Source organism: Folsomia candida, unplaced genomic scaffold (genome assembly GCF_002217175.1).
Source record: "Folsomia candida strain VU population unplaced genomic scaffold, ASM221717v1 Fcan01_Sc008, whole genome shotgun sequence".
Taxonomy (NCBI): domain Eukaryota; kingdom Metazoa; phylum Arthropoda; class Collembola; order Entomobryomorpha; family Isotomidae; genus Folsomia; species Folsomia candida.
The window spans coordinates 2238520-2255827 of record NW_019091200.1 but is presented as its reverse complement, the minus strand read 5'-3'; the positions used below and the strand labels follow the sequence as shown (position 1 = coordinate 2255827).

At 42.4% G+C, this 17308-nt stretch overlaps 1 protein-coding gene across 2 annotated transcripts in view; it reads right to left on the bottom strand.

The window, feature by feature from the left end:
• Positions 1 to 17308, bottom strand: part of LOC110853179 (neuropeptide CCHamide-1 receptor) — a 40272-nt gene that overhangs the window by 9310 nt on the left and 13654 nt on the right. For both annotated transcript variants that reach the window (XM_035854463.1, XM_022101425.2), the window contains exon 2: positions 66 to 1500. In XM_035854463.1, coding sequence (XP_035710356.1) covers positions 66 to 237 — 172 coding nt within the window. In that variant the 5' untranslated portion in view covers positions 238 to 1500. The remainder of the gene's footprint in view (positions 1 to 65; positions 1501 to 17308) is intronic.

The following is a 17308-nucleotide window of genomic DNA, read 5'->3' as shown; positions in this document are numbered from 1 at the left end:
TTTACAAATCATAAAATTTCTTAATAAAAAAAATTATGAAATTGTCTCCAATTTATTTGACTCACCCAATCCGCCCAGAATCAATATTGAGTCCTTATTATTCTCCCTGTTGCTTCTCAGGTAGGAAAACTCCTCATTAAAACCGTGTGTCTCTCCCATTTCTGACCGAGCCGTGATAACGCAACAAACACTGATGACGAGTACGATACGAAGAATGTTGCTCCTAGTCGTATACATCGTGCTGTCTACTTTGGTTTGATTAGAATTTCGTACTACACATAAAACAATATCAGTACAAACACCAACTTTCACTCACTTTCACTGCGTAGTAATAAAGCAGTGATAGATAAATCAATGATGAAATATAATGATGTTGAAGGAAGAGAAAAGCACTAATTATTTATAATCACACAATAGATAATGATCTTTCTGTTTCAGGGTAGGATTTGTGTCGACAGCGGTGTCGAAATCTTGCTTTAATTGCTTTCACTCAAAGAACACTACTTTCTCTGGTTTAAAGTGTCTTTAATAAAGTCTCAATTTTCTCTGGGATGAAAACGCTGACGAAGAATGGATCGAATCCTCAAAAAACTTGACAACTTTCACTCTGATTTTTTCACACAAAAATCCATCTGCTATTTACTTACTTATAAAAATCAGTATTTTCTCCACACCTCCACTTTTTTCTAAGGTCAACAGATCAAAAAATGAAGAAATCGATTCTTTAAAAACTTGACAACTTTCACTCCCTTCAAGTTTTTATTTGGTATCAGGCTAAAATCCGACCTTGATTTACTCACAAATCAGTATTTTCTGCACACCTTCACTTCTCTTTTATAAGGTCAACAGATAAAACACCCAAGCGGGGGATGCGACGACAAGTCGAGAATTTTTAATAATCCTCTCTCCGTCTAAGTCTTTTGAGTGGTTTGGATTGTAGCAGGATCGGCCTCGGAACTTTTTGAAGGCGAATTTAAAACAGGGCACAGGAGGATAAAGTGTTACGTAAAATGGTGTCGGTACTAGTGCCGAGTTGAGACTATTATCTCGTTTGACATCTTTTTATTCTTAGGATGACAAGTGAAAGGTCTTTGTCTTTAAGTGTGTCAAAGCTTTCACTTTACTCGCGAGTCAGTGATTGATTGACGTTTGGCTGGCTGCTCTTTTTCTCGATAAGTATTCGTGTTGTTCTTGTAGGAGGACGCCAAATAAGTAAGTGGGATGTATGAAGAGTCAACTAAGCCGTGGGCGAAGGGTCAGAGAGTGAAAGCACAATGGGAGAAAGTGGTGCCAGGCAATCTTTTTTTTCCTTTTTGGAGTGAAAGTTATCTCTCTTGGCTTGGCTTTTCACCCACTTTTGTATTTATTCTTCATTTTGCGCGGCGAAATATATCGCCTGGGAGGAAGTGATGCGGTATCTCGGAGTCAATTGATGTGGCGAGGAATTTAATATTTTTGTCCCTTCTGCTTCTGTTCATCCGTCACGTGGCGCATTGTTATCTAAACAAACATAGGAAAGCCATTTCATTTTTTTATGATATTTTTAAGGGTAATATTTTCGTGGGAAGGTTAGAGTGAAGCGCGTGTAGCTGTGATTTATGGAGGGTCAAGTAAAAATCCGGATCTAAAAGCACTTTGGGGAATTGATCAATTTGAAATCGATTTATGATAGGAATTTTCCTACCCCTTTAGTTTTATGGGAAGGTATGAATCATATGTATTCGGTCCATTTAACGTTGGATAAGAAGTTGTTATTTATTTTTAGTGCATGTAAGTAATCAAGACGTATGGATCAAATCGTGTAATTCAATCTGCTGGTCTATGATCCGTCGTAGTGTATTAACCTCTAGATTTATTTATAACAAGTTGTGTTTCCAAGGAAACCGCACTTGGTTTTTCTTTTACAACGAGATGATTTCACATTAGAAGAAATCTTGTAATTCAATCTGGTCTATGATCCATAGCAATTTATTAATGGTCAGATTTATTTATAACAGGTTGTTTTTCCTGAAAAAAAACAAAACCTGTGTGGTAAATGCCATAAAGAAACGGCATTGCCGTTTTTCCTGCGGCAAAACAATTGTTTTTTTACAACGAGATGATTTCACATTGGAAAAAAATCTTGCGAAATCCAGGACTAAAATAAATACTGAAAAGTATGTACTACTTTCTTCTCGTTTCTTATTGGGTCTTTCTACCCCAATTTTTTTAGAACGAGATGATTTGACGATGATTGTAAAAAAATCTTATAAAATCTCCAAGATAACTGAAAAGTACATAGTAACTGTTGGATAAAATGATCTAATATTAGGTATTTAGGTTAGCTATTTCAAGTAGCCTTTCATAACGGATGTTTATGGCACCGACTTTATTGGACCTTTGTACAGTGTCAGCTCATTCTTAGCATTCCCATTCTTGGGAGAAGGATTTAGCACTTCCTTTCTATTTAGGTCAGACACTTTGGAAAGTGTCGTGAGGAACAGTTTCATACATTTATTAATACATATTCTATTACTCATGATGTCTATATAATCATGTTGCATGTTGACAATAAATGATCAGTCGATTGGCAACCGTCGTGTTGTATCGTTGTTCATTATTTACCACATGGTATCTTAATCGTGGTTTTCGATCGCACAAGAGGCAAGTTGAGATTTTCGAGTTATCTCAAGTTTTACGTTTTGAGACAGAGTGAGAGGTTGGGTATGCTCTAACAGAGGGCATTAGCCAGGTAAAAGCTTTTAGCTAATCCTTCTCACTTTTCGGGAAAGTTGAGACTCTTCTGAGACTCCTTCTCGTTGTCGTCAAAACTGGTTTGTCCAGACTCGCGTTTAAGGATAAAGTCGTCAAGTTTCGCGAAAACGTCGCGTTTATTCTTACTTCGAGTAGTGAAATAATAATCGTCAAATTACACAGCTCCATACTTACACAGTTTACACAGTACACAGTAGTTTACACAGTGTGAAGTTGCAGCAGTGGTGTGTAACTAGATACGTAATCAAGATTCGAGTGGTAGCGTGGAAGAGAGTCATCATCATGAAGAAAGTTGAGACGTCTCATATTCCCAAGTTGAACGGGGATAACTACCAGCCTTGGAAGCTACAGGTCACCTTGGCGTTGCAGGCTGGGGGCGTTTGGGGGTACATAGATGGTACGAAGAAGAAGCCAACCCTCAAGACCGATGGGAGCAACCAAACAGACGTGGACAAGTGGGACGAGAACGACGTGGGAGCTCGCTCGCTCATTGTTCAGCTACTTGAGCAAGGTCAGATGGCGCATATCTATGCATGCGACTCAGCAAAAACTACCTGGGAAAAGATTGCGGAAGTAAATTCCGATGCAAGCATTCTGAACGTGCAGCGGACGCTCACCAGGTTCTACAATTTTAAGATTTCTGAAGATCGGTCTGCGGTGGAAGCCTGCGGTGAACTGGAGGAGCTGGCGAGAGCTCTTAAAGAGATGGGGAATCCGGTGACTGCACAAGCATTGGTCATCAAGGCTGTATCGTCTCTTCCCGAGTCGAAGTTTCACGCGTTTAAAAGGGCCTGGGGCAGCGTTGACGCCGCAAGTCAGACCATGGCAAATCTCATTGCAAGAATCAAAAATGAGGAACTGTCATTTAAGGCCAACGGTGAAGGCGGGGAGGAGCAGCAGCAGTTCAACATCGCCTTCAACGCCCAAAATGGTAACAAAAAATTCCAAAAAGGAAAATCCAACCAGCAGCAACAACAGCAGCAACCCCAGAAGAAGAAACGAGAAGGGGCGTGCCGGAACTGCGGTATAGAGGGACATTGGGCGAGGGAATGCCGTAAACCCAAAAGGGAAGAGGGTGATGAGGCTAAGTGCAACAACAACAACAATAACAACAACTCCAACCGCAAGCAGAACCGTAAAAACAACAAAAAGCAGAATGAGGGTCCTGGGGATTGCCAAGCGTTCCTGGGGGGGCATGAGATGGAAGAGGGGAGCACCCGATGGATTAGTGACAGCGGGGCCTCGTTCCATATCACTGGAAGAAAGGATTGGCTGACGGACTACAAAGAGTTCAAGAATCCCATTCCTGTCAGCATCACGGACAACTCCTCCATCCGGGCACTGGGGAAGGGGACCGTACAAGTGGAAGCTTGGGTGCAGGGGGAGTGGTATCCCATATCTATCCACAACGCCCACTATATTCCTGGTGCCGTGAACCTCTTTAGCGAGGGGATCATGGACCAGAAGGGGTTCAAAATCGTGAAAGAAAACGGGAAGACCACTTACTATTTCAAGGGGCAACAAGGACCTCAAGCTTGGTGGCTAAATGGAAATTATGTAATGGGTTTCCGCGTCCCGAAAAACTCTGCATACTCAGCCACCATCAACAAGACGAAATTGTGGCATGAGCGATTGGCCCATGTCAATATGGGCTACATCAAAAATGCAGTGAAAGTTGGGGCAGTTGAGGGGATCAAGATGGAAGATCTTGCGTCGGACTTTCACTGCTCGGATTGTCATCTGGGGAAAGAGACACGACAGCCTTTTCCAGAGAGGGAGAAGAATAAGAACCTGCAGCCGGGGGATGTTATCCACGCCGATCTGTCGGGCAAGGACTCCACCACGTCTCTACAGGGGTCAAATTACTTTCTTCTCCTCAAGGATGAGAAGACCGGTTTCCGGCAGGTATGTTTCTTGAAAAAGAAGAGTGATGCTGCTGCCAACATCATCAACTTTTTGAAAATGTTCAAAAACCAGACCAGCAAGAACATTAAGATTTTCAAATCCGACAATGGGGGAGAATTTATGTGCAGAGAATTGCAAGATTATTTCCGTGACCAAGGAATCCTGCATCAAACATCCGCACCTCGCTGTCCCGAGACCAATGGGCTAATTGAACGGGACATGAGGACCGTGAAGGAAGCAAGCAAAACGATGATCATAAAGGCAGGACAGTCTCCGGGCATGTGGGAGGAAGCCGTGGGGTTCGCCGTGTACATACTCAACCGTCTCCCAAACCGGAACTCACCCAACTGCACACCCTTTGAGCAAGTTTTTGGGTGGCCTCCAGACCTGAGCCATGTCCGTACATTTGGATGCACAGCTTACGCCCAAATTCCGGAGGAGGACAGAGACCCGTCGGATCCGAAGGCAAGAATAGGCAAGCTAGTGGGGTATGGGACCTTCGGACGCAAATTTAAAGTCTACATTCCGGAGAAAAGGAAAGTTGTTCCAGCCAGGAATGTATCCTTCCTTGAGGACGGAGGAGTCCGAACCAGTTACGAGGTAGAGGAGGATGATGCGAAACATGAAAATGAGCAGCAGCAACAGCAGGAGGAGCAGCAAGAGAAGATTCATGATGCATCATCCCAGTCCACTTCATCTCATACCACAAAACCAGATGAGGAAGAGGTTTTCATGGATGCAGATGATGAGGGGGAGACGACAATTCTGGTCGAAACTCCAGAGGGGAACTATGAGTACGACCCAGACAAGAAGAAGATTGAGATCCCCTCCAGGAAACTGAGGTCAAAGGACATGATCAAACCTCCTAAAAAGTACCAATCGTTCGTGGCTTCATCTCCTACAATTCCAAGGAATTATGAAGATGCTATTTCTCAGCCTGAGGGAGAAAAATGGATGGAAGCGATGAAAACGGAGATGCGCAGCCTGGAGGGGAATCGTACTTGGAAATACGTACCGAGACCTCGTCACGCCAAAGTTCTGGAACCAAAGTGGGTCTTCAGTATCAAGAAAAATATGAATGGCGAGATTGAACGATTCAAGGCTCGTCTCGTCGTGCGCGGATACCGACAGCAGTTTGGGGTTGACTACCAGGAAACTTTCTCAACGGTGGCTCGTTTTGAATCCATCCGTTTCATTCTGGCTTTCACAGCAGCAGATGGGTGGAAATACAAACAATTCGACGTGAAGACAGCGTACTTAAATGGCGTCCTTGATGAAGAGATTTTCATGTCGCAGCCAGAGGGATTCGAAATAGACGGGGATGATCTGGTGTGTCTACTTCTCAAGAGCCTGTATGGATTGAAGCAAAGCTCACGATGCTGGAATAGGACCTTCTCAGATTTCCTGAAAAGCATTGGGTTGTTTCCTACACACAGCGACCCTTGCGTGTTCATCGGTGTCATTTTTGGATTCATAGTTATCGTCGTTCTGTACGTGGACGATGGAATTGTGACATCAAAGAGCGAGCTAGCAATTGCGTTTGTTGTGGACGCCATGAAAAAGGCGTTCGAGATCACACGAAAAGATTTGGAGGTGTTCGTCGGAATTGAAATCACCATTGAGGGTGGGACGATGACACTAGCCCAACACCAGTACACTGAGGCTCTACTGGAAAAGTACGACATAACCGAGCGCAGGACTGCGTCCGTCCCAATGAAGCAGAATTTGGATTTGGTGAAAGCTGAAAATTGTGACACTGCATACCCATATCAGGAACTGATCGGCTCACTTCTCTTCCTGGCCCGTGTAACCCGACCAGACATCGCGTATGCTGTGACGAAGCTATCGCAATTTAACACATGCTATGACAAGACCCACTGGGATGCAGCTCAAGATGTCCTCCTGTACCTGAGAAGGACCGGCACTCTGGGGATTCAATACGAATGCAATTCTGAGTTCGTAATCAGTGCCTACACCGACTCTGACTTTGCCGGGGACAAGAATGACAGGAAGTCCACCACTGGGTTTGCAACGTTCGTGAACGACTCGCTTATCACTTGGTGTTCCCAAAAGCAAGATGTGGTCACCCTTTCCTCCACAGAGGCGGAATACACCGCTCTGTGCGCCGGAGCGAAGGAAGTCGCCTGGTTGCGAAAATTTGCAGAGGAAATTGGAAGAGAACAAGAGGAGCCAACAACAATAATGGTGGACAATACCAGCGCAATTCGGCTTGTGGACAATCCCGAATTTCATAAAAGAACAAAGCATGTGGATGTTAAATACCACTACACGAGGCAATTGGCGGAAGAAAAGAAAGTTGAAGTGGTCTACACTCCCACACAAGACCAGAAGGCGGATATTCTCACCAAACCATTGGGAAAGTCCAAACATGCTGACATGGTGGAGAAGATTGGCCTGAAACCCGTCAACCGAAAACCAAGGGGAGGTGGGGGCAGTCTCTTCTGGACCTGGGCAATGATGATGTGTCTCTTGGGAGTAACACAGGGAGTGAATGTCCAAAACTCCCAACCCATTCTCTGGAGAGGAAGCCCTGTTCCTGTAATTTCTGGATATGAGACGGTCTACCTAAGGATAAAATTAATCAGCCCATGCACCCTGCTCACTGAAGAAATCGTACCGAAAGGACAACTGGAGACTGCAAAGAAAATATGCAACGAGATGTACGAGACTTATTTCATCCATGAAATGAAGCAGATGTGTCCTTCTTTCCATAACTTCAGTATGAGCAAGCACAGACCGAAGAGATTCATCCTGGTGGCCCTGATTGCTCTTGGCGCTGTGGTGGTGACTGGACTTGGCATTGGGGGAGTGGTGCTGGCAGCAAACAATGCAGCAAGAATTTCAGATCTGGAAGAAATTTCAAGTCTCCAAGAAAAATCCATTAATCAATTGGAGGAGCAGATGAATTTCACTGAAATTGCCTTGCAAAAATTGCGAACTGATTTCAACATTTTGGTTAAGGACCACGAAGTCCTAGACAAGAATTTGAACGAAATAACAGAGAAGGGCCCCAACACTTACTTTACCATTTCCTACATAACTACGAAGCTGATGATGGGGAAACAGGTTATTAAAGAAGCAACCCGGGCCTGGAATAATAAGAAAATCCTAAACGGGATGATGGACTATTTCAACATAACTCTTCCATGCGGAGAAGATGAGTGTCCACTTTCACTCGCAACAGGAAAGAGATGCTATTTCGGGGAAGACATGAAAGACCTGTACATTCAAATGGACATGCCAAAGGTCAACAAGGCGCTGCAATTGGTTGAAGCTGACGCATTTGACTTGATGCTACAAACCTGGAACCAGACATGCAGAATCACCTACAACGGACCAGAGAATGCTATTCTCTCCAAGAAGGAAGGATGTCCAGTCGCCCTGAATTTGAAGACATCCCGCATGTACGACCTGGTTCTTTCCTCCTCGCAAGACTGCCTGAAGGGATTCAAGAACAAGAGTGAAAATTCCTATTTCTCTGTGAAACACTGTCAAGGGAGAGGAGAGAAAGATGCAGAAGACTTCATACAAGTCAAGCCACATCACGGGTCCCTACATGTGTACTGCTTTGGATGCAACATTACAATTGACAACTTATCGCAAGAGTGTCCCAAGGAGGTCTTCATCCTGCCCATTGGAGCTCGATTTCGGATCAACAACCAGGAGTTTACGGGATCCATCGTGCACATCGAACACCAGGACAGCCCAGACCCACTCTTCACGATGAGGACAAATGCTTATCTCAAGCCGCGCGTGGACTACCAGGAACTGATGAAAGACCCGATGGTCAACAACCACTTTGTCTTCAGCAAGGGAGAGACGTGGACCCATTCGGAAACCTGGCATATGGAGATTGGATTGATCATAACCCTGCTCGTGGTCATCATAGTCCTGGCGTGCATCCTCACCAAGTGCTACTTGGACCACCGGAAGATAAAGGTGAAAGTGGTAACAAAACCAAAGCCACTGAGGAATCAAGAGATTGAAGAAGATGAGGACTCCCAATAATGCGAATGAGGGAGAGTGTTGGATAAAATGATCTAATATTAGGTATTTAGGTTAGCTATTTCAAGTAGCCTTTCATAACGGATGTTTATGGCACCGACTTTATTGGACCTTTGTACAGTGTCAGCTCATTCTTAGCATTCCCATTCTTGGGAGAAGGATTTAGCACTTCCTTTCTATTTAGGTCAGACACTTTGGAAAGTGTCGTGAGGAACAGTTTCATACATTTATTAATACATATTCTATTACTCATGATGTCTATATAATCATGTTGCATGTTGACAATAAATGATCAGTCGATTGGCAACCGTCGTGTTGTATCGTTGTTCATTATTTACCACAGTAACCACCACTTTTTCTTTGCTACTTATCCTGATATCGACCAAATTAAGGATCCCGGTTATGTTTGAAGACCGGAAAAATGTCCCCTAGCTAGGTGAGCAACGGTTCGTATTGCAAAACTGGGGGATTGATGTGAATGACAATTTTGATAGATGAGGATAAATTGGGCTATTTTGGTGATAAATGGTGCGCAAAAAATGACCAGATTGCCCAACTTACATCTATTTACGAAAAGGTTCTACCCCATTATGTATGAGCCGCAGGAGTGAAAGCAGGTCTCTTCCTCAGTCTACTTCCTCGGTCTTTTTGTCCTACAAAATAATACTGCTCACTTTCTCAAACTGGGAGAAAATTGAGACTTCTTCTTGCAATAATAATGAGATGGTAATGCCAAGTATTTCACGAATCTGGGCATGAAAATCTACTCCCCAACGAAATTCGCATTCTGCTCACTTCCTAAAATCGTTCCATGGTATTTACCCGGTTAGAAATTTAGTGGAAAGAGATACCAAATTTACAAGAGAGAGAAAGAAGAACTCACTTATTTTCTACAAGGACGCCTAAAATTCAGCGTCTTTTTGTGTACGGGGACCAATATTGTCCTGTCCTTATTATTACTCTGTCCCGTTCTTTCTCCAGATAGGATTACTACCTCGAAGAGAAAGCGCGTCTGATTTCAGGAGGAGAAAGTCACAAAACTCGGATCCAATATCGCATTGTTTTTCCTCCACTCAAATGAATCTGTCGCAGCGAAATGAAATGAGACGTCGCCTTTCTTTACCGAGCCAGGAGCGATGTGAGACTTTTCTGCTGGTGAAAGTATTTATTTACTTCGAGGAACAGCACACGTTCTTTATTGACTACATGCACGTAATATTATTGCACCGTGCATTGCAACACATGGGTTTGACTGTCTCTCCTTTTTTATTCCGCACTTGGCACAACGAGGGAAAGATCAATATTAATGTTGCACAATAAAAATTCGGCCACTTTGTCATTTCATTCATTGAGATGCAGTGGAGAGAAAGTAAATTCGAGAGAGGAGAAAGTGTAATGTTCCAGCGAGAAATGAAACCAGGGAGGGAAAGGATTCATATGAGAATGAGACAGTTACAGTTGGGGAGATATTTTTAATTTGTGCCCGAACTAAACCATTGGGTTTTCCATTTTCTGGTAGAAAGAAAGCAGTGTTTCGGGTAAAAGTAAGTAACAACTTGCAAGAAATAACTGCGAGAAAGTGGTTTCTTGCAGGTAATATTTTGACCTGCAAGAAATGCACGGCGCAAGAAACTATTTACTGCCGCTGTAAGTCGCGTGACTAGATGGCGCATATTTCTTGCACTTTCTTCCAGTTTCGTGCCTTTTTTTGCTCGCTTTCCTGTGCAAGAAACGTAACAAACCGGCAAGAAACGAAACCCTGGGAGAAAATTTCGCTGGAATTTTCCCATGCAAATGACTGGGTAGATTATAATATCATTAATTTCCCTTATTTATGAATGGGAGGACAACCAACTGAACTGGATATGTCAAAACGGCTTGTACATAATCATGGGTTAGGGAGATGTCAGAAACATACGAATTTTTAGAGAAAGTATGTAAGGTTGAAAGTGAATTTTATTAAATTCTAGCTATAAAATTAGGGTAATTTTCGTAAATTGTGCAGCAGCAGCAGGGTTTAGTAGTCTATCATTACCTAGAGTTTTTTCCGGTTACATGCATTTTTTTCTCCTGATAATTGTGACCATTTGAATTCTGAATTTAAAAAAACGAGACTAAAATTGCTGGGAGGCAAACGTACAATTATTCAAGTCAGAGACCATTTCGTCTGACTCATTATTTTTTAAACAAGTAAAATGAACAACAAAGAAATAAATGGAGCTCATTAAATTAATTTGATCGAATATATGCAAGTACATAAGTTTTAATTAATACAACTTATATTTGTTTCGAAACGTACAATTAGTAGGCCACCAAGTTTTCAACTTTTGCAAGTCAAAATGTAAATTGAAACAATAAATGTGATACATGAAGTGGAAAAGTTTTTGGAAAATGTAAAACTCAACTTTCTACAAACTTTGATCAGACATGGGGCACAATTAATGCAAGAATTGAACAAGAAAGTGGGAGAAAGTCGGGCTTGCTTTTCACTTGTAATTCTCAAGGTTAGCATAATTAAGCACTGTAGTCTGTAATACAAACTATTGTATTTTGAGAAGAACTTATATGGAAAACAATAAAAAGTTGGCAGACATGGAATTAATAAGTCGTGTCTTGTTTCTTCTGGGAAAAATGAGAAAGTTTCGCTTATGCTTATTCACAATATTATGGAGGGATGATCAACAGAAAATCGGTGTAGTAATTTCCGTTATGCACTAAATCTGTGACAACGTCAACGTTAATGTGTGACAAGTTAAATGCAAATGTTAAAATGACTGATCCTAAGATTTAAAATTAAAATTAAAAACCAATAGAATTTATTTATTAAGGTGGATCATATATTTTAATCTCATCAAATTGTCATCCTATGTAACCTTAATGTACGTAAATAAATATCAAGAACCAGACAAAGCATTTTTGCAAACCGCATAAGTTGGTAACGAGTCAAGTACAAATGTGTGTACATTAGCGAAAAATGGACATTTCATGACTTATTATTAAGAAAAATGTACTGACGTAAAAGCACACGCCATAAAACTCAGCCGCAACGTAATGTCATTCTCTTTCAACTACTTTTCTTCTTTATTATGCGATGGGGAAAGTATCATTTTCTCTGCTTGCCAGTTTTCTGCGGTGGGTCCACTTACTTTCACTTTCACTTTAAATACTTTCACTCTAAAAATCACTAGACTGAAAAATTTATGGTGGTTTGACGGAGGAACATAATTCGTTTAGTTGGTTGGCAGTTCGGTTACACAATTTGGAATATTAGTCAAAAGTTAAATCTGTATGACGCAGCTAGACATAAAGTACAGTAATTGCAAAGTTGCGATGGGGGAAAGTGGTTTTATGCGAAAATTATCGCGTCATGTGTACAACCATTTGTCCAAAACTAATTGAATAGTAAGGACAAAAATTATTCCTTAGAATCTAATTCGCAGTGTTACGTTTTTTGCGGTTTTTCTGCAGTTCTTCACAGCAAAGCAAGAGACTGCGAAAAGTGCAAGAAATATCCGCCATCTAGTCACGAAATTGAAATACTTATAGCAGCGAGAAGTGGTTCCTTACATTTCCTTAAGGTCAAAATATGTAGCTGCAAGAAACCACTTTCTTGCCGTTATTTCTTGCATTCGGCTACTTGCACCCGAAACACTACGAATTCGTATTTGTTTACAACGCAAACATTTAAAGTTTGCGAAAACCCGATATTAAAATATTTTGCATGCATAACAAGAGAAAACTTGATGATGCGAAATGCGACTTTCCATAAAATAAAACAAGGGGAAAAGTGATGCTATACATACTAATTTCTTGACTACATTAAACTTTATTTACTATAAAATTCCTCTCTCTCTCTGACCAAACTACTTATAAATTCTTTTTGATAAGCGGATATAATTCGAAAAAGTTTAAAAACTTTGTAAAAACTTTGATAAGCCGACCGAAACCAGAATTAATTAATTCAATGAATTTCAATGCAGCAAAGACTCTGGTGAAAGCTAAAAATCAAATCAGCATAGAAATCATGAGAATGTCCCCAAGGACAGGGTCCACTTTTCAATTAAATACGTACCTACGTCATTATTGTTTACATTTCATCTTCCCACTGGGAAATGTACCACGTAGCACGTGACTTTAATTACCAAAATGCAATTAATGCATCGTCCTTCCCCGAGGGGCTTTACTTTCTCTCTTTTAGTGGAACAAGGTCCCACGAGAAAATTGTTTACAATTCGAACAACACTAAACTGAAGCCAGTTCCAGAAAATCGAAATTGGAAACTTCAATAGGAGAATATTTCCATTCTGAAGTGGACATGCATCCGCTAACTAACTAACTTGATAAGGTCTTCATTTCAGACATATTTCCGGTGAAATCGGATTGGATTGGTCTTTGATGTTCCAGTTAATCGTATTTCTTCCCTTGTTACAGGAAATGCGGGGGAAAGATATCAAATTCCAAGGAGAGAGTTCATCGGAACGATGGCGCACTTGAGGACAAGCTTCACAGCACTTGACTCAACTTTGTGCTTATTTAGATACGTACAACAACTGTGATGGCAAACGGTGTTGATGTTGATATCAGTGTAGTGTTTCGTTTCTTGTGGGTTTGCCCCACAAGAAAGTGCAAGAAATATGCGCTATCTGGAACTATTTACTACTGCTGCACTCAAAATAATCTGGTGTCAATTTATAGCGGTGAAGTCACACATAGACACCGCGCGGTGTTCATGCGGGCAATTAACACCGCGCGGTGTCTATATGTGACAACACCGCGCTGAATTGACACCAGATTATTTTGAGTGTGGAGTGGAAGTAGTTTCTTGCCATTTTGTATTTCTTTCAGGTCAAAATAGCTGCAAGAAACCATTTTCTTGCAATGAAAAACAGGCATGCAAGAAACTGCCAGGAAGTACAAGAAACTGGGGGAAAGTGCAAGAAATAAGCGCCATCTAGCCACACGCCGTATGAAGTATATTCGCGGGGCGTAGTTTCTTGCACCTTGCATTTCTTGCAGGTCTAAATAGCTGCAAGAAACCACTTTCTTCCCGTTATTTCTTGCAAGTGGTTACTTGCACCCGAAACACTGGTTACATTTCAAGTTTTAGAGATCTTGGAATTCAACCCGAATTGTGGCTTGGCTTTGAATATTGCTTTGCTTTGAGTGAGCCAGTGACTTTGTATCTGTTTGACGTTGCCTTAACAAAGTGAAAGTGTCCCTGAGGGAAATACTATGGATGTAGAGATGCGGTTCATATGTGGAAGGTGAAAGTGACGCTAGTCTATCACCCCGACCATACCCACATTTGAATTAAAGTGAGACGGATGTTCGCACGATGGAAAGATTGCTATTTCTCGTCGTCTGGATGGAATGGGAATCAATTTTGTCTCTATTCAAAATATGCATAGAATCGGAATTATTGACGCACAACAACGGGCCAAAGATCATCCCGAGGACTCGTCTCGTCTCATCTCATCTGGTCGGGGATTTGGTTGAGATTTGACAAGTAAATAAATATATACGCAGACGAATCAGTGGCCTCGGAAGCGTGGGGACAGAGGGTCAATTTCCCCACGGTTATTCGATGTCCGCATCATCTGCCCATGTTATACAAACCCCTCCGTCCCCTATCCAACAATGTTATTGTCCCTCTGTCCCCCGCTTCCGCGGCCACTGGTGACGATGACAATGTTATTGTTGTTTGTTGTTAGTCTGGATGCGTCAAAGTTCGCTAAATAGATTTGCATATGTACGTCGTACTGGTTATTGGAATAGATTTTAGAGATATTTACATATTTATTTATTATTGGAGCTTCCTATTTACATAATTGCTAAAAATATAAATATAGTCACGTGACGTGAGGCGTCACGGAATGACGTCACGTTTTAGAACTTGGGACCCAATAAGTTAATAATTGAGGGATCATGTTTTTCCTTGTCACCCTTGCTTTGCACGCTTTCTTCCCGCGGTTCCAACATGACGACGAGGGAAGAGTTTTCATTATCTAGAAAAGAGTCGTCTTCCTCGAGGTCGGAGTTGATGTGGTCGTACGTACTTTCGTATTCTGTGGTTTCGTCTCCTGCTCTGCCATCGTCGTCTACTTCTTGGTCATCGCGTCTTCCAAAATTCCCCTTTTTTACGAGGAATGCTGTCTCGTCGGAAACCTCAGACCTCGGGACGTAGTCCATATTGCTCCGTTGGTGGTCAGATTTTCTAAGGAATTGTGACGAAATAGTTTAAGTGGTGTAAAATAAATGGTGAAACCAAATGGGACACGTGGCCTTCCGTTAATAACTTTTGAAGTTGTTGAAGCTAAAATTTCGACATATTTTTGACCTGTTCTACACGGTCACAAGAAAACCGTACGTCGAAATAATGTCGATTTCTGGAATCCCCGCCCAAACTATGGCGAAAACGGTGGAAACTAAAATTTCGACCTTTTTGACCGTGGCGCTGTGACCTTTTTTCCTACAACGCCTAACTTTTGACTCCACTCATCCACCAAAAATTAGTTAAGACTGCATCCCGAAATTCGAATCCGTACGAAAGTTATACGGACATACAGACGGACAAGGCATTCGCATAAACGTGGTTCACCCCTTAATAATTTATGTACAAGGTCAACTTCTCGTACTGATTCGTCTCGTCGATCAAGTGATCCAACAAATCTCGAGCAATCCCCTTATTCTTGATGACGATCTGAGTGACGACGTCATTAGCCCACGCGACAATTCCGGCCGCTTCTTTTTCCGCCCCAAGCACGCCGGCCGTCTCTAATTGAGCGAATCCTTCAGCCACCACAGATTTTGACAGCGTTGCCGCCATAATTCCGGCACTGACGCGTTTCCTCAAATCTTCGAAACTGTCTTCCTCTTCGTCCTGGAATTGCGCTTCTAATTTCATGCGTTCCAATTTTTTACACAGGTCGCGCCTCTCCTTCGCCTTTTTGGCGGTCTCTTGACTAATCCAGAATTCAATGGCGTCCGCTTGCGCCCGAATCTGGTCAAGTTCCGAGGCCTCCATCTCTTCAAGCAGACTTTGCGAGAGGAGCTGTTTCGAAGCGACGGAGGAGACGCGTCTGATCGTTTGCTGAATTGGGTTAATCGGGTGTCGCATGTCGGTCGAGATGTGGAAATAGTCGGCTATAAGAAGGTCGAAATTTATAATTTTAGGAGAGCAAAATTGTAGAAATTTGAATTATCTTGACGCAGGGGGAGTAAAACTCTGAGTTTTAAATTCTCATGGGGCTATGTTCGGGTTTTACTGAGTTTTATTTGGGTTTAACTGATATATATCCTCGAAATTTTGACACTTTTTGAAGGGAATTTTGAAGCTTTCAGAAAAATAGGAATTCATCGAAACTGGCTTAACTAACTCAATTTTATCAATCAAATTTGCCATCCATAATTTTAAAATAAATTCCAACGGGCGACAAACGATTAAAAATTTGGTGATTTTGACCACTTTGGTGACAAGTTATCTATCCTACGTTAATTAAATTAGTTCTAAAACCGAGTAAAACCCGGGCTCAGAAAGCCCTAGCTCCGTCCCACCTTGAGTTTGCACGTCTCGTCCCGTCTGAAAATTCTGCCTGAATTGACTCCTCTGCTCAACTAGTATTTTAGAACTTCCAAAAGTTACCACACTTCCGAGTTCATCTTTCTCTTCGGTGCTTAATCTGATGGAATCTTCCGTTTGAACCTGCCCAATCAGCGTGGTAATCGGCCCCTCGTCCCGTTCGTCTTGCTCCTCGAGGAATTGGGAGAAGTCGGTGAGCTCCTGTTTCGTGCCCAGGATGACGTCCGGATAGATTACGTTGCCTTTCACGGCGTACATCGGGTTGCTTTTGAGCTCACTTCCTGTCAGCCCTTTGTTTCGTGGGCGTCTGTTTTTCTTGTTTGAAACGGGACACGATTTCTCCAACCGGGTGAAATGAACGATGGAACTGCCCCGACGCACGTGTGGGTCCCACGCGACATTGTGCGGGCCACGGTATGCCTTGGGCGCGTCGAGGAAGCGGAGGTTGGCCAAGTCGTGCTGTTTCGATTTCACTCTGCTCCTTAGTTCCGCGTCGGAACCGTATTTTCTGTGGGATGTGAAGAAGTAAGATTCGAATAAAAGGGTGTGGTCAACAAAAAGCAGTGTTTCGGGTTTTGTAACATTTTTTGCAAGAAATGAGAGGTTCAAGAAACTGCAAAATATATGCGCCATGTAGCCACGCGCCGTATGAAATATAGCGGCGGGATGTAATTTCTTGCCTTGCTTTCGGGTCAAAATCCCTTCAAGTGACCATTTTCTTGCAAGTGGTCACTCAAAACCCTGACAAATAGGTAAAATAGCACTCACTTGTTCGAAAAGTGTTGGTAGGGATGGATTTTCTTCAAGTCGGGGTTGAAATAAGAGCCAAATCTGCCATAAACGGGTGGAATGGCGTCACCCGTGCCACCACAGGACGCTTGGGGACAGGAAATTGGTGGTACTGGTGGAGGAACGAGCCGTTTCACACCGCTACGAACACTCGTGACTGATCGGTACGTGGCGAGCGAACGGGCAGAAACGTCCATGACGAAGAAAGAAGCAGGTTTTAAATAATAGTTCAAGTTTTGAATGGATTTTAGCCGC